Source organism: Sphaeramia orbicularis, chromosome 11 (assembly GCF_902148855.1).
Source record: "Sphaeramia orbicularis chromosome 11, fSphaOr1.1, whole genome shotgun sequence".
Classification (NCBI taxonomy): domain Eukaryota; kingdom Metazoa; phylum Chordata; class Actinopteri; order Kurtiformes; family Apogonidae; genus Sphaeramia; species Sphaeramia orbicularis.
In genome coordinates this window covers 48,692,289-48,713,974 of record NC_043967.1, presented here as the reverse complement: position 1 = coordinate 48,713,974, position 21,686 = coordinate 48,692,289, and the positions used below count along the sequence as shown (strand labels likewise).

Genomic DNA, 21,686 nt, shown 5'->3' with positions numbered 1-21,686 from the left:
TTTAGTACCTTGTGTTGCACAGGGAAACATTTATGTGTGACACAAAAACTGATGAAGATGTCGCCATGTGTGTTTTCTATCAGTCTTAAAGCACCTCAATGAAACGAATGGCACTCGACATTTGTTGATACTTTAAGCACCATTGCAGGGCTACGAATACATAATTTTTTTTTAATATGTTAATTTGTTTATTTTTGGACCTTTGTACACATGAAGTTATCTCCCTCTATCTCCCCTCTAGTGCAGCCAGCAAGATGTGCATTTAAGTTTATACTTATCGTCACTGTCGAGCAGAAACCTTTTAAGTCCATTTTTGGTCTGTCTTTTTTTTTTGGTCATAAAAGGATTCTATTGGTCAGTCTTCACATTGAAGTGGCAGTTTTAGAAAGAAAAGTGTTGAAAATGGCTTACGACTACATCTCTTAACTTCATTAATTTATTTAGAATTTTTACAGTTTCCAGAAAAATAACTATTTTGGACATAAGAGGTTTCCGCCCGACAGCGACGTCATGCTACATCATATTAAGTTTCTGTTTATCCACTGTTTTATGAGCAATTTGACGGTGGATTTTACCGAGGTGATTTGAAGTAAATAAATCCATCACAGGGGGTGAAAACACCTCAGGTCACCCACCTTTGTATGCAGTGCTGTGTATCTGTGATTGGCGTCGTGGAGCTTGTCGGTCACCAGCTGTTTGGTGCCGTCCAGAGCCGGGTCTGAACCTCCAACTTGTTCCAGAGCTCCTTGAACAGAATCCAGAACCTTCTGACCGGAGATGGAGACAAAGCGCAGGTCGGCCTTGTGGCATATGACGTCTTCAGCGAGCTGCGAGAACGGATTGACAACAAGGGTCAGTTTGAGAAAGGTTCAGTGTATAATGACATATATTCTGGTTGGAACTAAATGTTTTCAACATTTGTAGACCCACTGTGATTGGTAAGTTGTAATGCATATGTTTAAATGATAAATTGAAGCCTAATATTGTTAAAACTGCACTTTTTTTTTCTTAAGAAATTTCAGGTTGTTCATGTAATTATCTTTTTTTTTTCAGGCAACATTATCTTATCAGCATTTTATATCATGTATATAACTTTTATATAAGTAAAGAAAAACAAACAAAAAACAAAAACATACTCATACAGGGGCGCATTGACAGAAATAGGAAAAATATACACAGTGTTATTCACATTTTCATAATGTAATTTTACTTTTTTTCCACACTAAAACAGAGAGAAAAGTTTGGACTTGTCATTATTTATAGGTTATTATGATTTTATTTTACCCGCCAGACCCACCTGAGAGCATATTGAGCTGAACTACCTTCATCTAATACCTTGGAATTCCACCTATATATAATTGAATTTCAAGAAAAATGGGCTGATAATGATCCTGCACACTTATATGCCAGGTGTCATTTCAGAAAGGCTGGGGGAAAAAAGTGTAAGAAAACACATAAAAGTGTGATTTCAAGGGACTCCTAACAAGGAAATTATCCCAGTGGCTCTTGTGGAATGTGTGAGTGTAAATCACAGCTTGTCCAGGTGTAGGGAGGGATGGAAATGGAGTGTGGAAACTCAGTCCTCCATGGGCGATTTAAGATGAAAAAGATCCGTTGAGTGTTTGTTTTCACTCTGGCTAAAATAAACCCAGATGCAGTAAGTGATAGTTCCCTGCTCATTCATTTCACTTCAAAGCATCTCAGATCTGGCACAGTCGGATCCATAACGCGAAGAGCCGTCCAACAAGCTGTTCATAGAGGTAGGTAACACGATCTGCATCTGTAGACACGTCTACAGGCTCTGGCTGTGTTTGATTAATGGATTTTCTTTTATGAAACAGGTGTTAAAAAACAATAAATGAGTGGTAATTAGATTTAAAACAAGAAATTCATAAAATATCATTTAAAATGGAGAAAATACCTGGATTCTTTAGATTTCAAAGACTATAGGTTAAGAGGATTCACACTGAAAAGACAATGATCACATACCTTATGTATGTATGTGTATATATTATGATTAGACACCTCTGTGTACATATTTATGGTGTATGTATATATTACATACATGGATACTCAAAGTTGATGTGTGTGGGATAAAAGCCACAATATCGATATGAAGACCCCTTCTGGTTAACTCTTTCAGTGCCATGGGCCGATTAAATCGGCTTTACGAATACAACCTTTAAAGTGCCACGGGACGATCAGATCGGCTTTGGAGAACACGCCACATTTGTGTACAAACAAACCATCCACCCCCATTTCTTTCTCACATTTTGATGACGTTCTTTCTGTGTCCCCCTTTTGAGACCAAGCAGACGGGAATTTGAGGTCACGTGACCGAATAATATTTTTATATCTTTTTAATGTTTCTTATTCTCCGGTGTTTCATCAGAGGGAGCCCTCCATGCCGGGGGGCGGCTATGGACTCCGGGGGCTGTGGCACCTTCTCTCACTGGGGTCCGCTCCTTTCTGGTGGGTGGGGGTCCCAGTTGGCCCTCTCCCACTAGTTGGGATGCGGGGCTGTGTTGCTGGTGCCTGGTCGCCGGCTGCCTCCTGGTGCGGATGGCTCCCTGAGACAGCACCTCCTAAATTGATGTTTTACTTTTACTTGTACATTTTTGTTCTGGTCTACCCATGCTCAGTCAGTCTTCTTAAGTATGTGTGAGCTTGTGGGTTTGCATGTATATGTGTGTGTGTGTGTGTGTGTGTGTGTGTGTGTGTGCGCGGGTGAGTGGGGGGCAGTACTGATTTTTAAACTGATATGTAAAGCACTTTGTGCTACAGTTTTTAATGTATGAAAAGTGCTATATAAATAAAGATTATTATTATTATTATTATTATTATGAATTATGCAAATTACGATCAATAATGAATCGGCTGCGTCCGGTGCATTTTGAATCTAATTAGCAATCGGTCGGATGTTACCGAGCGGTTTCCTGCAGGATTCTTAAAATATTATAAAAACGACGCGAAATACTGAAAAACGGCCAAAATCTGTGGCACTTTTAAGGCTTATTAGCCCGTTAACTGTCTGGCACCGAAAGAGTTAAGGGTGGGTGGGTGAGAGAGTGGGTAATTTACCAATGCTCTAATGTTAGTATTTGATGTGTGATGTGATATGTTTGGAAAAAGGAAATTAAAAAAATGGAAGTCATAAAAAAAAAAAAAAAAGAGGAAAATCACAACTGAAATACACATCTATTTACCGGTAACTGATACGAAATACATTCACTTTATAATTTATAAAACAAAAGAATTAAATCACTAGATGAGAGATGTTTAAGATGTGATGTTTTCATTTCCAAGGCAAAAGCCTCTCTATGTTCAGTGCAGAAGTGAAAAAAACAAAGACCCATCTTTATTTTTTTAGACTTGTATTTTCCATTGTAATACTTTTAAATGCAGAGTCAACCTGCAGTAAAGCAGCAAAAGAACACAGTCTAGAGCAGGGGTGTCAAACATACGACCCCTGAGCCAAAACCGGCCAGACAAGGGCTTCAATCTGGACCATGGGATGAATTTGTAAAGTACAGAAATTAAACTGAAGACATTAACAGTCAAGGGTATCAAACTCCTAAATTTCAACTATATTATGCCTGTAACTAAACAGACTGAAATAACTAATACACATGTGTAAATGATAAACTGAGGCTTGATATTGTCAAAATTGCATTTATTTTTCTTAAGATACTTCAGGTTATTCATATTTGTTTAGGTTTTTCACTTTTTTTTTGTTTTGAAAGAACAGTTCGTAAATATAAACGTTTACATAATTTAGTTTTAGTTTTTTTGCACTACGACAAAGAAAAAAATAGGGGCTGTCATTATTTGTATGCTATTATGCTGTTATTGTAAGGAAGGGGCAGGACTAGATAAGCCTTTGCTTCTCACTGTCCCTTCTCAAACTGCGTTTATGAGGTGATTCATACGTACACTTATGTTAAATTTATTGTATTTCGTTATTTTTTCTGTGATTAATGACCATTGACGGGTGCATATGTAATTGACTTATGATTTTATTGTTTTGTTTAGTTCTTTTTTCTTTTTTATTTCAAATTTTGAAACAAATAAACAAATAAAAAAATAAATAGATTAGATTGGGCTGAATGTGGCCACTGATGTAAAATGACTGACACCCCTGGTCTAAAGAATAACTGATGTTAAATGTCAGTGAATCAGTTTGCAGCTTCAGTTCATTTGCATGTTCATCGTGACTGTAGAAGTGGTGCTTAATATGTACCATTCCATAAAACGGTGCATAGTCACTTCTTTACCTTCCAAACCTGGCTTTTCCGTACCTTTCTGTGCTCCTCTAGTCGGCCTTTCAGTCCTTGAGCGTCGGTTTCTCCTTCTCCTAAAGAACGCAGGTCCTGTTCACTCTGTTCTAACCATGAACCCAGGTTGCCGTGCTCTTGGAGGAACTTTGTCAGCTCATCCTTCATTGCCTCAGACTTCCTCAGTCGGTCCTAGAGCGAACAGGAAAAAGAAGGATATCAGTATGAGAGAAGGGGTCAGATGTTAAACAGTCTATCTTTTCTCATAAAGGCTAAAAATAAAATTCATTCAGACTTGGCAAACCTAATTCTCCCCCTTCCAGAAGTAATTCCAAATTCACCCTCCTGGTCAGACTCCTGCCCAGCTCATTTCACTTTCATTAAAGATCCTCTTTATTATGCGTCCCTTGAACATATTAGATCTACTTTCACAGGCTCCTCTTTCAAAATGAATGATATTGGAAACTCCTTTTTACCGACATGGAAAAATGTCCATTTAAAATAAAATCTTCAGTATCTAAACTGAGCACTGACTGACATCTGGTGGCTTTTAATCTTTCTTTTTTCGTCTGTTGTCTGTCTGTTTTCCTTCGTTCTTATTTATATTCAGCTACTGCAACTTCAATCAACTTTATTATAGTTCTTTTTAAGTTTTTTTATCACAAAAATTTTATTACATTTCTTGTTCATTTTCAATCTTCACATTATTCATCATTCTACATACCCTCTCAGATCTAGATTTAGAAACTGGACTTTTACTTCAGGAAACTTTTATTTTTCATCGACAGTGGTGCACATGTGGATTGTTATTAATTATGTGCAATGTGCTCATGTTGTTTATATTTTAGTAATCAAGTTTTTTTCAGGTTTCATAATATATTTCTATTATATCCCAGAGCACGATGATACAAAATCTTCTGCACACTTGTCTGAATGTCAGTAAAGCTAATCCTGAATCTCTAATATCTGGTTTAAGGTTTAAGTTTATTCAGGCATCTTCCATAACACAGAACACACAATCAAAGTGGTTGATTTTAAGTCAACCGACTGAATTTTGTTAAGAATGAACAGGCTTAGGCACAAGTTAAATGCTTGTATGCTCTTTGATCAGGCTGCAATAAGAATCTGTTCTTAATTCCTTGCCTGGGTAAATAAAGGTTAAATAAATAAACAAACAAACAAACAAACAAACACCTCACCTACATTCAAATCAAAATCAGTTTTAGGCTACTAATCAATATCTCAAAAATCATTCTTGCTTGTGTCCCTCACAAATGTCTTTACTGTTTATATTTATTCACACCAGAGCTGTGACTTATTTGACAACGTGTGTAATATTTGCTCTGTTCTTTGTTTGTTCATCAGTGTAAAACAATAAATACACGTATTAAAACAGGGCCTTGGTTCACCTGGCAGCTCTGCAGTCTGTCCTGGTGCTGGGCCTGCAGCTGGTCCAGGGCAGCTCGGAGACGCTGCTTCTCCTCAGGAGGAACTGTGGAGTCCGGTTGGTCCAGGAGGGATCGAGTGGACTGAGTGACCTGCAGCAGCTGAGCCTGTTGGGCCTGGAGCTGCTGGAGCTCCGCCTGGAATGGACATGTCAAAGGTGAAACATCCTGAGGTGGTTCAACTGAAAAATGTTCAAAACCAAGAGAGAAATCAAAGAGATTCTGACCTGAAGCATCTCTGTATGTGACTTCACAGCGCCCTCTGGCTGTGACACCAGTGAGTCGGTGACATCAGGAGCCGATCTAGATCCAGATCCAGCTCTTAACGCTGGTTGGTTGAGATAGGACAACTCTGTCAGTAGAGAATCGATTTGACCCCGTGTCTCCTGGAGCTCCTCAACTGCCTTTGCCTGGAGAGGAGGACAGAGCCAGTGTACAAGAGGAGGTTTAGTTTGGAAAACGAATCCACATTAAGTATCTTAGACTAAAATTAATACAAATAAAATGAACCCCTGTGTTTCAAGTACTCAATGCACAGAGCTGAAAACATTTTTTGTAAAATAGAAGAAGACTTTCTTTCATCGGAAAGCATTTCCTCCCAAAAAAAAGAACTGTCTGTGCTACCTTTGTGGGACTTTATTAAGATGATCAGGGATCTGATGCAACACCACATCTATCTATCTATCTATCTATCTATCTATCTATCTATCTATCTATCTATCTATCTATCTATCTATCTATCTATCTATCTATCTATCTATCTATCTATCTATCTATCTATCTATCTATCTATCTATCTACCAGGGAGAATACAGTTGCAGAAAAAAATTATTAGACCACCCTTGTTTTCTTCTATTTCTTGTTCATTTTAATGCCTGGTACAACTAAAGGTACATTTGTTTGGACAAATATAATGATAACAACACAAACAGCGTTTAAGAGTTTAATTTCAGAGCTGATATCTATCAATTTTCCATGGTTTTCTTGATAATAACCAAAATCACTTCAGTTCTTACATCAGTAACTATGGCATTGTACTGACAAAAACAGTGCTTTTAGGCATTCCATGTTTTCTTTTCTGTCTGTTTTAGTCACATGATACACACAGGAGTTAGTAGTTGATTGCATAACCATTGTTTTTGATGACTTTTGATGGTCTAATAATTTTTTCCGCGACTGTACGGTGAAACATAGTGGACATATAGACCATATGATGTAGAGTATATAGCATTTTTAACTAGTTTGCAACTTCTGTCCTTGACTGGGCTTTTCACAGAAACGCATTTACAGTAGAAACGACAATACAATAAAAACAGTACAAACAATAGTAAAAAAAAAACCCAAAAAAAACAAAAAAAATACATATAAAAGCCTATTCACATCTACCACACACACTCATGCATACACCAAAAAAAAAAAAAAAACACAGTACAAGCTCAACAAAAATTATACATTTACATTTAAACTAATTCACCATCTCACTGTGTTGTCTTTTTTCTTTGCGTTTATGATCATTAAATAAAAGGTAAATAACGAGAAAGTCCAACATATTTAAATAAAGTACTTCTAACTTCTGAAGGACTTGTGGAATATGATGTAAATTGCAGGTTCTCTTCTTACCCTCTGTGTGTTCTGCTGGACGGTGGTGCTGATGGCTGAATCCACCTCTGACAGTGACGTGTTTGCTGAATCCGTCAGAGCGTTGTACTGCTCCTTCATTCTCGCCAGCGTCCCCTGGAGGTTTTCCCTCTCTTCAGGACTCAGACTTTCTCTTCTTTCTGCTAGTAAATCCTCCACAGACCGGATGGCCTCAGCTATTCCCTCGCCTTTTGTCTGAAGGTCCTTTTGTATTTCCTAAAGAGACAAAACAATCAAAGGCGAACGATCAGACATTGGTTTTAACAGTTTTACCCACTTTAAAGCTATTAAAACTGCCATATTGTATCAGTCAAAAAAATTTCAGTCATATGTTTGTACTGAAATATGGATGCGGTCTAGGAAGAATTGATTCATACCTTTAGTTTCTTCTGCTTCTCTTGTAAGACGTCCACATCACCAGACTCTGCTCCACTTTTCTGACTGGCCAATAAACTCGCAGCTCCAGCCAACCACATCGTAAGGCCTTCTAGTTTTTGAGAACATTCCGTTTTTTGCTGCTGGACAACCTGAGAAAAATGGAGCAGGACAAAAAAAAAAAAAGGACCAAAAAAACGGTCAAAGAAGGAAAAAAAAAACATGAGTGCTGCTGCAGTGATTAAATACAAAAAAGGCTCTAATCAAACAACTGAGCTGGATTATGACAAAGAGGAAAAACACTGAATTCTTAAACCAGTTCTCTATAATTTTAAATGAAAATATACCAATAACAGTCATCCCTAAGCAGAAACATTTGTGTAGTGCACGTTTTGCCAAGCTTTGAGCAAATTGTGTCCAGAATTCACACTTATACACAGGCAGACACACAGACACACATCAACATGTTGGTCAAGCAACAATAAATACACAGAAAGATCAAACAAATATCTGTTTTTAACTATTTTTTCTCTTTTCTGCCTTTTTTTGAGGCGAGGTGAGAGGAAAAACAGTTAAGCTTCGTTGCCAGCGAGGCTTTTCTACTCATATCTCTAGCCTTTTTTTTCCACCGTGACAAGCGATTTCCGTCAGAGGCAATCTGGAACAGCAAGGCAAACAGGTTAATAATACACACAGGTTATAAAGACATGCAGAGTAGCAAACACGCTAGCATTAAAGCCTACGTAATAAGAAGTGAGGGTGGTGATAATGTCAAGTGGCAAAGCTTTTGCAACAAGAGCAGCAGTGGATTTCTAAGGCGTAAAATGATGAGGAGAATGTCTCAGATGGTGCAGAATGAATGAGGTCAAACCGTGATGGATGTTAGCCGATTAAAACCGGACTTTATAGATTCTTCTTTCTAGCCTACATGAGTTTAGTATGATTTTATGAAAGGTGGATGACTATGGCTGTTTTCACACCATTTGATCTGAACCAAAACTAAAACCTCTTCAGGACCAGAACTCATCTTCTATTAAAAAAAAAAAGAGATGGTTCAGTTAGTTTCTTGTGTCAAAACACTTTGGATGGTTTGGAAAATTGGACCAATTACGGGAAGTTATGATCAGCCATTAAACCAGAGGAAAAAATCAGAAATAACAATGAGCTGAAGTACCACACAAGGAGGGAAACTTGGACAATCATTTGGTGAATTTAAATTAATTTCACGTATTGCACTTTACATTGATGCTGCTGAGTCTAATACTAAAATATTAATAATATAACATAATAACATTATAGCAGCGGCAAAATAAATCCATTCCAACATTTTTCTTAACTTCTATGTTGGAAAAGATTAACTGTTGAATTCAAAAAAGGTCTATCACTATCAAATACAAGGGAATTCAGAAGTTTTTGATAACTGAAAGTAAATATGTTTAGTAAATTAGCTTAGTGCAGTTATAAAAAAATAGTGGGAAACCACAAGTATTGGATCAAATGCACTGAAAGGTGCAAAACATGAACCTTGATTCAGACATTCAGGTGTGAAAAGGCCAGTAAATAACAAAGCTATTCTTAGATTATTGTAAGAAAGCATAGCAGTAAGATAAAAAGCTCTTATACATGACAACTACATTGTCGGGAGTTCTAACACACAGGTGAACCCACTCTGACTCAATCATCTTTGTCCAAACCTCTCTGTCCCTTGCACTCTCTCTGTCCTTCTCCTCTTCCTTCACTTTCTCCCTTCGCTGCCTCTCCTCCTCCCTCTCCTTCTGAGCAGACAGAGCGTCGGCCCAGGCCTGGGCTCGGCCGGACGCTCGGTGGAAAGCCCTCTGCAGCTGCTGGAGCTGCCCCAGCAGCTGCCTGCTCTGCTCCGGGGCCAAGTCCTGGGCCCGGTCAGAGATCAAGACCTGGATGCCCAGGACCACGCTGTTGACCTCATTGGAGCGAGCTGATAGAGAGGCCTGGAGCTCCTGAAATGGAGAGACAGAACAGAAGGAAATGAGTAATTTAGAGGCATTTTTCAGCATAGATCAGTAATTTGATAAACAGAGGGATTAAAAGAGAAAGAGATATCAAGCCCCAACTACATCACCCCACTGCATATTAATTCATAACACATACAAAGCACAAGATTATATTATGAATGTCCCATGATGTGTTTGATTAAAGGTTTTGAGAGTTTGGGGCAATCTAAAATACTCACTGTGTTACCATGTATTTCTATAGTTATGTCTCTTTATCATCAGTGAAAATGTGTAAAATAATGCCATTAATGGTGTGTGATTAATCTGTTATTCTTACTTATGAGTAATAATAAATAAAAGCTAAATCACATACATTATAAAGGGTATCCGTCATTTTTGACTGCATTATCAGAAACAGAAATTTAAAAATGAACAGCTGCATGATTTTTATTTCATGCATTCATTGATCAGAAATGGAAGATACAACTTCTGAATTTGGTAAAAGGAACATTTCTGACCATAAAAAATGTTTCTACACTGATTGTCTAAACGTGAAATGGACTGCGCATGTGAATTGAAGAAGGTTAGTGCTATATTACATAAATAACACAACAGAATAAAGCTGTATCTCCTGACCTTGCATAGTTTCAGCTGCTGTGTGAGCTGTTCATGACTCTCCATTGTTTCCATCCCTCCTTTCATCTGTCCCTCTGTCTCCATCAGCCAAGACAGCAGACTGTCCACTTGTCCTCCCAGTGACTTCTGCTCAGCTGTTAAAGCCTCCTGGAAAAACAGAGTACAGACCTGTGATGTATACTTATGTACAGAATTAAAATAAAACTTTACCAGTACAGAGAGTAAATCCAATCTAAAACCATCTACATGAGCGTCTTCTTTTACCTGGTTTGAGTCTCTGTGGTCTCGTAGACTCTGCAGAATCCCCTCAGACAGTGCTCTTGCGGCCTCATACCCCCGCCCCAGGCTCCGCCCATCCTTTTCCAGAGCCAGTAGGAGCTGAGGAGGAACATCTTTGGGCTGGGGCTTCAGCAGCCGCTCAACAGCCTCCAGTTCCTTGTTAATCTCAGGCTCCAAATCATGAAGTTCAAGGTCCAGACTCTGTGAGAGATTAGGAAAAGAAAACAAAAGATGTGTTGATGCTGTTTGGTCAGTAATCCCTAAATAAGCTTACACTTTGCTTTTAACTTGTTATAGTAATACGCTTTGTAAACTGCGACCACTTCAATGACATTTCATGCAATGTACGCCAATATCAAAGAACAAATAAATAAATAGGTTTGCGTAGCTCCTCTTTTACCTCTGTCTGTCTGATGATGTCGTCCAGTGCTATGAGGCTTCGTCCGACAGACTGCTGCTGCTGCTGTTTGAGCTGGACCTCAATATGTCGGACCATCGACACCAGGGCAACGATTTGCTGGTCGTGCTCCAAACATTCCTGCCTTATTAATGATGACTGTAAATGAAAAGTACATAAGAGAACATGACGTACTGTTTAAAAAAAGCACAATGATGACAGTTTTTAGTCAGGACAGAGATAGTAGCCATGTTTCCATCAAAGTATTTATATGTACAGTATGAAATATTGCATCAGAAAAGGTTAAATTTGAGAGACTTATTAGCTGCTTCTGCCTCTGAAGAAGCAAAAGAAGATGTAGTTGCAGGTGGAAAATGATCATTTACTGCAGGACATCAAACATAAAAAAAAATCTATCAATAATAAACCATTTATGCACAATATAGCTTCTACTTCCATTTTCTTAAACCCCTATGAAGCCTGAATTATTTTCTCCAATCAAGTTGATATAAAAATGCCTCATTTGTATTTTTTTTTTTTTTGGTGTTTCATCTATTCAGGGTTCGTAAAAAATTTTCAAGGTCAAATTCAAGCACTTTTAAGGGTTATTTTCACATTTTTCTAGCACAACACCATATCGCTGGGGTAAAATACAGACACGTGTGATTATTTTTGTCACTTTTATCACAATGATGTACATTGTATTATGCTGTAAACATCTAAAATCATGTTTCATAAGAGCAAAAAGTTTAGAAATTAAAGGAGAACACAGTTTTATCCAAAAAAAAAAAGGGAAGCTACTTGGCGTTCTTCAGACACACTCCCACCGAGCCAAAGACGAAGATAAAAATGTACCTGGAGTCGACCTGAGCGCACCTGGTAATTTTCTTTTTTGACATAAAGCTTTATTTTTTAAAAATGTATCACCTCTCTGTGAATAGCTTTGTCTTGAGTTAATATAAAAAATAAATATATAAATCACATCACAGAGTTAGAATTTCAAGCACTTAAGCTAAAACTCAAGCACTTTTCCGACCTTGAAAACACAACATTGAAATTCAAGCATTTAAGGATTTCAAACACCCGTACAAAACCTGTATATTGACCTGAAATCTGCTTTACAACAAATGGAAACATGGCTTCCATACGGTATAAGAGGATCCTACTAAGTCATTTAACCACTTCTTACCTTTCTGGTTGTGGAGATGGCCCTTTGTTTCTCTCTCACTTCATCCTCTTCCTCTTCCAAACTCTCAGCTGCTGATTCAGAAACTGCAGGCGATTCAGATTCGGTTAAAGCATCTCCTGAGAGCGAAGACTCAGGAGAATCCACATGTTGCTGCTGGTCCTCTGAAGGTTTTGGTTTAGGAACACTTTCAACTTGTGCTTTGTGCTTTCTCTTCTTTTTACCTTTGCCAGTTGGTTTGTCCATTTCTGTGCCAGGAGCCATAGACTGAGCTGAGGGTTTGATGTCTGGTTTATGTGGAAGAGGCTCAATAGAATCTGTATTATTTTTGTACTGATGTAACTGCTCTGATGTGATCCCTGCCACATGTTTCTGTTCCTCAATGTGTGGAGTGAGTTCTTCTGACTGGCTTCTATTGGAAGTCTCTGTTTGGTTTTCCTTGTCCTTAAGTTTCTCTACCTGTTTACTTGTTAAAGCTGAGTTATCTGAACCTGGTTTTGCCTTTAAAGACTGTGATGTTGTGGCTTCAGGATCCAGTTTCTCATCTGTCGGTAATTTCTCCGTACTCAGACCAGCTTTGTCTGTAACTTTTTGACTCTTTGACTTCTTATTTTTCTTACCCCGCTTACTTTGTTGAACTTCTTTGACTTGTTCTGTTTGAGCCATCTCAGGGTCTTTCTTTACGTCTTCTGCTACAAAACTGCTGATATTTTCCTTCTCGTTTGTGGGAACCTCCATTGTTTTAGTCTCTATATCATCTTCAGCAGAAAGTCCTTCCATAGTGACATCTTTTTTAATCTTCTCATCTTCACTCATCTCTTCCTCCATCTCTTTTGGTTCACCATCGACACCAGAACTCTCCTCTGGTTGACTTAGTGCCTTTCCATCTTTAACCGTCGTGCTTTGACTCTCTTTCTTCCCTACCTCCTTGCGTAGAGCCTGCAGCTCCTCGGCCGCCTGCTTGTCACTCACTCCTTTCTCGAAAACCTTCTTTAGAATGCTCTCCTTGGCTTTCAGGATCAAAGCTGCTTTCTCATCATCTGGTAGAGCAGATTTGGGAGGTAATTCTCCCTCCTTTTTCTTTACTTCCGCATGTTCCGTTTGATCCTTTAACACCTTTTCTTCCATCTTTTCTGTCTTCTCCTGTTTCTTCTCTTCTCTGTTATCACCTTTTTCCTCATCCTTCAATAACATCCTCTTTACTGTATCCTGCTCTGGCACAACATTTTGTTCTGTGGCTGCTGGAGAGATTGAAGCTGCATACTCTTCAGGTGTTAGAAAAGCACCCTCTGTTTTAATTTCCTCCTCTGTCTTCATTTCTCTGTCTCCACTGGGAGGTTCACCAGAGGATTCCTGAACATGGGTCTCTGCTTTCTTGTTTAGAGGTGATGGAAGTTCAGCTGTAACTGTGTGAGAAGCCACTGTATGCTCTTCAGTTTCAATACCACCTTGATCAACCTTAATCTCTGGAAGCTGTGTTTCACCCTCTGTCTCTCTACTTTTACCCTTCTTTTTATTCTTTTTCTTCTTCTTGCTTTTACTCTCTGAATCTTTGGATAAAGAGCTCACTGTCTGGTCTGAAGCTTCAACATCAACATGAGCCCAGCTTTCTGTTTTTACAGGTTCCACTTTCTCTTCTCCTTTTTCCTCATCAGTCAAAACATCATTTTTGTTTAATACCACAGTTTTCTTTGGATATTTGTCTTCACTTATTTTTGATATTTCTGCAGTGCTGCCTCTGACGGCTATAATGTCTGCTGCAGTAGAATCTGTCTGAGGCTCAGTCTCAGCAGGGTGATGTACCACTGACATGCTTTCATTACTGAGCCTACACTCCTTTTTGTCAACAGCGACAGATTCTCTATCTGACTTCAAGACAGCTGTCCCCTTTCTCACTTCTTCCTGTGAAGTTTTGTCAATATCCAAGACAGATGGTTGACAAGATTCTTCAACAACTTCTGTAAAAACAGACTCATTTTCTTTCCCATCAGTCTCACTTGAACCTGTTAGGAGTTTCTCTTCAGGCTTGTGTTCAGAAGGATGTTTTGATCTAGTAGTGTCTTTCTGTGGTACTATTTCTTCTATAGCTTCCTGAATTCTCTTCTCAACATTAGTTGCAAACTTAGACAAGAGGTCTAAAGACTGGTCTGGTTCAGGTAAAGTCTGTTCTTCCACTGACAGTGACTGGTCTGATATTGTTGTGTTCTCCACATCTTGTGCGACTAACAAACTTTTCACTGAAAGTGGAGATTTTGATGGAATCTCATTACTTACATCGGTCCAGTTTGCTGGGCTATCTGGGCTGGACATAGACCGCATGACCGCTGGGCTATACGAACCATTTGATGAGGCAACAGTAGTAGTGCTCTCCTCATCACACTCTACTTCCAAGGAAGGCACTTCCACCTCAATTCCTGAAGCGATTTTTCTGGATATCAGTCCTGATGCAATGGCGTCACTGAGACTAGAGACTCGTTGTCCAGTGGAAGGATCAACCAAGCCTCCTTTCATTAACTGGTTGGTGGCTATTTTCTTTACCATATCTTCTCCAACAAAACCTCTTTCAGTGGCAACAGGTAAAGTAAGTCTCTCTCCAGTGTTGATGTCAATGATCCCTCCAGTGTCTGCTTGGCTTTGGAGTAACCTCAAAGCTGGAGCTGGGTCAACTTTCTTGGAAGCAACTGCTTGTGGAAGGGTCATGCTGTCGCTTGTTTCCTCGTTCTGAACTCCTCTGAATGGTTTAACTTCCAAGAACCTCTTTCCTGTTTCAATGTCTATCTTACCCTGGTTTACAAGGTCTGAATAAGGCACAATGTGAGCAGTTTGTGGGTCCAGAACCCCATGTGTTACAGCTGGAGAAGCCATGACCTCACTGGCAATGTTCTCATCCAGAAGACCCTTAGAGACAGCCTCAGTCAACGTCAGTTTACATCCAGAGTCAGGGTCTAAAACAGCTCCTGTTGATGCCTGGAAGAGGATAGCTTCTGGATGTGATGAAGGGCTGACTTTACCCTTGTAGACCCACTCTAGCTCCTCTAGACCAGAAGCAATGGAACGATCCACCAGCCCTCTATCTACAGCATCACAAACTGAAAGCCTCATTCCTGAGGCATGATGTATAATTCCTCCTTCAGCAACCTGTTTTGCTAACACTTGATAAACTTCTTCTGGGTTAATTAGCCCCTTCTGAACTGCTACATCCAACGGAAGTGGAGACTTCGACTCTGGGTCAATAACACCCTCCATCTGTAACTGCAAACTGGTTTTAGTGAAAGATGTTGCTGAATCTGTGTCTTTCCCTTTGTATGCCTTCTCAAGTGCCATCAGTGTTTCTCTCTGATCCTCTTCAATCAGTCCCAGGTTTGATGCCAAAGTGACAGAGACTTTCTTGTCCCTGCGTAGGTCTACGATTCCCCCAGATACAACCTGGGCTTCCAGAAGATGAGTGGTGGTGTTAGGGTCAATCAGCCCTGCCTGAGCTGCCTCCATCACTCCACAAATCCGCCCTTTCTCCACATCCACAACCCCAGCCAGGGTTTTATCAGACTTCAGGACACTCCACATCAGGTCTTCATCGAGTAATCCCTCCTTCATCACATCCTCCATGCTAAGTGACTCACCGCTACTTGCATCAATGAACCCTCCAAAGAGACCAGCTTGGGCCATTAATTTCACTGCCGTGTGTCCAGGGAGGACACCCTGGGCCACTGCCTCATCTGGAAGGAGTCTGTCCCCTTCTTCTGTCCTCAGACCTCCCTGTTTGAGCTCTACGACTAATCTCGACATCTCATCATCCTCCTCTTGATTCGCTGCAGCTGATTTTAGGATATCCACCTCATCCTTTGAGACAGTCTCTGTTGAAGGCCCTCTTTGTTTAATATTTTCAGTAGGAGTAGGTTCTGCTTCACGTAAACTCTGAGTCAAAATACCTTCCTTTGGTTCAAGGGATACTGTGATTGCATCTGCTGATTTTGATAAATCTGAAGTTTCTTGTCCACCATTCACCCTGGTTACAGAATCCTTTATTGCCACCTCATCTGGGCTCAACTCCAATTGGACTGACATGTCCTTCTTTTCTTCCTTTACTTTTTCATGTACTTTCTGGATGTTTTTATCAGTAAGATCTACAATTTCTGATGGTAATTTGTTTTCTCCATTGTACCTTTCATGCTGAATTGCTGTACTAGTTATCTCAAACTGTTTGCTTTGTATGATTTCTTTGGAACGTTCTTCAATGTTTGCTGTTTTGTCCTTTTCCTCATCTGTCAAGCTAACTTCCTCTACCAAATCCAACATCTTGCCACATGTGGCCAAACCGCTTGTTGCCTCAACTTCACTTCCAAAGTCAGTGCTTCCACAAGCCTGTGCAGTAGCTCTGACTAACTCTATCAGCTCAGGGTCCAGCAGAACTAGGCGTTTCCCACTATGGGCATCCACGTAGCTGTGAGTCATGAGGTGAAAGAGCAGCTTGTGCTTTGCTTGCTCATTAGGATCTATTCTGTCTATTGGTGTAGCATCCCAGACAAGGCCTGAAGGAGATGATGAAGACAATGGAGAAGATGGAGGTGGAGAGGAACTGGAAGAACCCCAGCTTAAGCGATTCAGGGAAGGTGTACCTAACCGATTCATGTTGGGGAGAACATCTGGGATGTGGATGTCTTTAAGAAAACTAACCACACTGGGCTCAAGTGCCTCTTCAGCACTCTGGTTTAAGGGAATCACCTGCAGGGATTCTGGGTTGTACAGAGCCCCAATGGCATGCCGTTGCCGTAGGATCTTCTTTGCTAGCTCTCCTGAGATCACTCCTTGTTGAAGAGCCTCAGCAATGGGCAGCAGTTCTCCAGATTCTGGCCAGAGTATTCCCATGAAAGCCCAGAGGGACTCCAGGACCAACAATGCTAAATGAGGAGACAAGAGATCCCTATGAATACTCTCCTCCAAACCTAGACGTTCTCCTTCCCTGAAAGGGTCAAGAATTCCCCCGTTTTGCAGCTGTCGTGCTAACATGGCACAAGCTAGATCCTGATCCATTAGTCCATGACGAACTGCCTCATTAATTGTTAGCCGGTGTCCAGACCGTGGGTCAGCAATACCACCCGCAAAGACCTGGGCCTCAAGAAGTCGTACAGTAACTTTTCGATCAATTAACCCTTCCTGTACTGCACGGAAGATGCCAACTTTTCTTCCAGAACGGAGGCACACAGTTCCTCCAGGCTGCTGTTTGACAGGTAGTAGAAGGAGACCTGAATCCTCATCGAGAACACAGCGCTGCTGTAGCTCATGCAGGTTTAATTTTTCAGCAGTGTTTGGATCAATGAGCTCTCTGATGTTTGACCGGGAGTGAAGCTTGGTAGACATTTTGGGTGTTAAGAGTTTCTTGTCCTCTGCCTGCTCTAAACTCATCCTTTTACCTGATGAGTCAATCAGCCCTCCAGAACTCATCTGGAGTTGTAAAATATGAAGTCCCACCTCCTCTCTGATGAGTCCACATTCTGTGGCTTCAGCAACTGGCAACACATTTTGTTGTTGATCACCAGCAAAGTTAGCATTTCCCACCAACAGCAGGGCGCTCTCTAGCTCAGAAAGGGACTCTTGGGTATGTTTGTTAATAAGCCCCTCAGTTTGAGCTTGTTCCAATGAAAGGCTGAGACTGGAGTCAGGCTGCAGTAGCCCACCCATAACGAGCTGGGCCTCCAGAAGGATTTGGCAGGTGTCCTGGTCAATGAGACCATGTTGAGCTGCTTGAAACACTGGGAAGGTTTCCACTGTTCCCAGGTCAATTACCCCCGCAATGGCAATCTGGCTCTATAAAAGAAAGGAAAAAACAACAATGTCAGGTGACATTCTTAACAGGTAGAAAATGTGAAATGGCATGACGAGGTAGAAAATATATTATGTTGTTAAATATTATAGAAAAACTAAATTACAGCTTGTTATGTGAAAACAGCGAAGTATACAAAGTCATTATGAGATGAGCTGGAAGAATAATTAAAGGGAAAAAACCCACAGCCATTAGCCATTAAACAAATACAAATATATTGTAAAAGTCCTCATAGTTTTCAAATGGTAATTCATACTTACCGATGCTACTCTAAAAAAAGCACAAAGCATGCAACAAAGCGTTCAGTAACACAACTGCAGAAAAAAGCTCAAAACAAAGAGAAGCAAATATCTATAAAGAAGAAGAGAACTGTCTCTATTAGAGATTGGTGGGAAAAAAAACTTACAGGCAACGGTAAGAGAAAGCGAGCGCTACTTACCGTCCAGGACTGTTCCATGGAACACACACTAGTGGGCCAGTTTTTGGCTCGGCAGAGCGAGGCGCAACAGGTGAGAAGCTGGTTGTTAGCACTCTGCATGCCACTCTTCCCTCTGAGTCCTAACACTGTCCTGATTCTAGACCCTTCACCTTAGTTTAAGTACATTCACTTGAATAATCTATTTTCTGAAGTGGCGCCCACTCAACAGAAAGTGATGAGTGGGATATAATCAGTGTGGTCATTAATCTATAGAAAAGCTTTTATGTGTTTTTTTCTTTGGTTGCACACATTTTTTTTTTTATTTCCTTCAAATTTCCTGCTTTTCTCGCAAAGGTCACGATCACATTAGTTTTAGCAAGGTATAAATAAAGTTGTATTGTGAACTGCTACTTAATTCCCACTTGAACTAATCAGTTAGTACATATTTGTAACTCTGTAACACCTACATATTTCCCGCCTTGTTTCCCACCCCTCAATCTCGGCTCAGAGCTTGGATGTCCACAATTCTCCTCTGGCAGCTGTTAGTGATTTTCAAGCAAAATGCTGGTTTAAAGTCTCACACATTAATCGTATGCATTAGAACAAACAAACACAAAATCTCTCACACACACACACTCTTGTGATCTGGACACAACATGCTCAAATGGTGAAGTGAGGGGTTTGCGTAGCTGGCCTCTGGTGCATCTACTGTCTACATCTAAGGTGATGTTGTAAAATCCTTTTCCAACCGAAACATTTCAGTGAATTTTCATTCACCTGTAAATTCACATTCAAATCAGAATCAATACGAGTGCAGCTGTTAAGGTAAAGGAATCAAAGAGGACCGCTTGACACCTGAAATTCTCACACACATTCAATTGAATATTGACCATTTTACTGTGCATATATGCTACAAGAAGAACATTTTTATGATGAAGTGAGAACTAAATGTGAATGGATGTGGCTCTTAAATTTAACAAAAAAATGTCTGACTTAAAATAAACACTGTAATGTACTGACTTTAGGCTGTGGAAGTATTTTCACCACAGCAAAAAGACAAGTACCTACAAAGATGACAGTCAAATATGAGGGTGTATAGATTCTAAAATGATCCCTTAAAAGCATCTACATAAAGCAGACTAACATGTATACCTAACTGCTAGCATGACTCGGTGAGCGCTGCACTAGTGCGGCACCACTAGGGCCATGTATTAGCCATGTTAGCAGTTGAGCAGATGTAATTTCTGATGATAATGAGGATGATGATGAAATGATGAGAACTCAGGTCGGGATAGTTAATGACACGAATGCAGGCTTTTAGGAGGTGGATGTGAGAGTGGAACGCTCCATGCTAAGACCCATTTCAGACAGTGTAATCCAGTCCATTTAAACATAAAAGAACATAATTTTCAGTACTAATGGGAATCATGATTGGTTTATGACAAGGAGAACCTTCAGACTGCCAAATTATTCTAATCCTTCAACTGAGATAAGATACAGAAAAGATCATCTGAATACACGTCTGAAAAGGGTTTGTGGTGCTCATTAAATCAAACATGTCAATGAGTGAAACTTGTCAACGGTGGTAAAGTGCGTCGTAAATGCACACTCCGTGAATACACAACATGCTGTACAACACGCATACACCTGTTGGCCCACACACAAACTCGCGCTCAGCTCGCAAGCGTATTCAGAGTCAAAGCAACACTTTATAAAAGTACCCTCACAGTTACACTTTCTTAAGATCGCAAAATATTTTTTGTAGTACCCTGTTTTAGTCGGAGCACATGTCCTTAACCTGTTTACCTTTCTTTCTTCCTCTTTGGCCAGTTGCTGCTCCAGCTGCTGCAGCTGCTGTGTGGAGCTGTCACACAGCTGGTTGTAGGTGGCCTTCAGTTCATCCAGCTGGGCCTCCACCTGGGCTCGCTCCTCTGGGGACAACCTGAACACAGCACAAGGGAGGAGGTAAGAGCTGGTGAGGAGGCAGATGGATGATAACACGCACTGAACATGTAAAGTAATGACAAGATTATGGTTCATGCTTTTAATTTTTTTTTTACTCAAATGAAGATTCTTCAGTTAAAAAAAAAATCATTGCTCGAGTTCACTTTATTGTAACCATAATCTGATTTTGTGCTCATCTTTATAATAATGCACGTTCTGTGTCCGTCCGATGCCCGCTCGATGTGTAATCGATGTTGCAACACAGGAGGGCGTACGGGTACAATGCCACTAGTATCTAGAGGTTATTTAATAATACGTAAAAAAATAACTGCCTGCCACAGATTTAGCTGAATTTTCAGTGAATATTGACACTTTCCAATAAAAAAGTTTGAACTAAACCCCAAAAAATTTTCTTGGTAAAAAGTGTATTTTTTTAGCTCTGATGTTACATTTAGATAAATTAGTGGCAATACATTTCTATGCGGGCTAAATAACTTGATAAAAAAAATACTAATGGAGAAATAATTTTTTTTGAAAAATCAAAAGTAAAAATGTATTTATTTGATTCCAGAAACAACAGTTTCCATGAGCACATGTTGTAAATTATTCTTAGGGTTTCTTGGATGTTTAGTTACACATTTCAGCACATATTTCTTTTAGGGAATGACAGCATCCGTACTATTCTCAACAGATTTATAAGTAACATAAAAAGTCAACTTACTTGTTAGCCTGTTTTGACAGCAGGAACACCTGTGTGCTCCTGATAGCTTCAGCCACCTCGTCTTTCTTGGCTGCCAGTTGTTCGCTGATAGCCTTTGGAGAACACAAATATAATAATCATTTAATCTGACTGACCGGTCACTCAGTGGACAAATGTTCACCGGTCTAATGCATCTGGAATGTTCTGTACCTGCTGAGCTGCCAGTGAAGACTCGGCACTGGGGCCGCCGGCTCGGCCCTGGAGGCCTTTGACCCATCCCAACAGGTCCGAAACCTGGCCCACTCTGGCCTGCTTCTCCTCCTCCACCTCTTTCTGCACAGATTATGAAGATGTCACACGAGTTACATTCTGAACAGTTCATCACATCGGCCGATTAGTTTGACAAAATGAACCTGAAACAAACTCTCACCTCTTCTTCTTCTAGTCTTCTCAGAGCATCACTGATGTACTTCACATGCTGCGTTGTCAGGGTGACCAAGGCCGTATAGCGTGTGCGCAGGTCCATAAACTGAACAGATAATCCCCCAAAATAAATTACTCTATAATTACGACAAGGCTGCAAACAAGCAATCAGTATCCAGT

The 21,686-nt window shown here is 40.1% G+C and overlaps 1 protein-coding gene across 1 annotated transcript in view; it reads right to left on the bottom strand.

Moving 5' to 3' along the window:
* The window catches only part of macf1a (microtubule actin crosslinking factor 1a), a 377,887-nt gene that overhangs the window by 111,910 nt on the left and 244,291 nt on the right, over positions 1–21,686 (bottom strand). Inside the window, 15 exon segments of the mRNA XM_030146682.1 lie at positions 636–827; positions 4,299–4,466; positions 5,684–5,857; positions 5,947–6,129; positions 7,340–7,573; positions 7,735–7,884; positions 9,427–9,708; positions 10,339–10,485; positions 10,603–10,818; positions 11,018–11,173; positions 12,204–18,005; positions 20,246–20,381; positions 21,105–21,196; positions 21,294–21,416; positions 21,514–21,612. Coding sequence (XP_030002542.1) covers positions 636–827; positions 4,299–4,466; positions 5,684–5,857; positions 5,947–6,129; positions 7,340–7,573; positions 7,735–7,884; positions 9,427–9,708; positions 10,339–10,485; positions 10,603–10,818; positions 11,018–11,173; positions 12,204–18,005; positions 20,246–20,381; positions 21,105–21,196; positions 21,294–21,416; positions 21,514–21,612 — 8,154 coding nt within the window.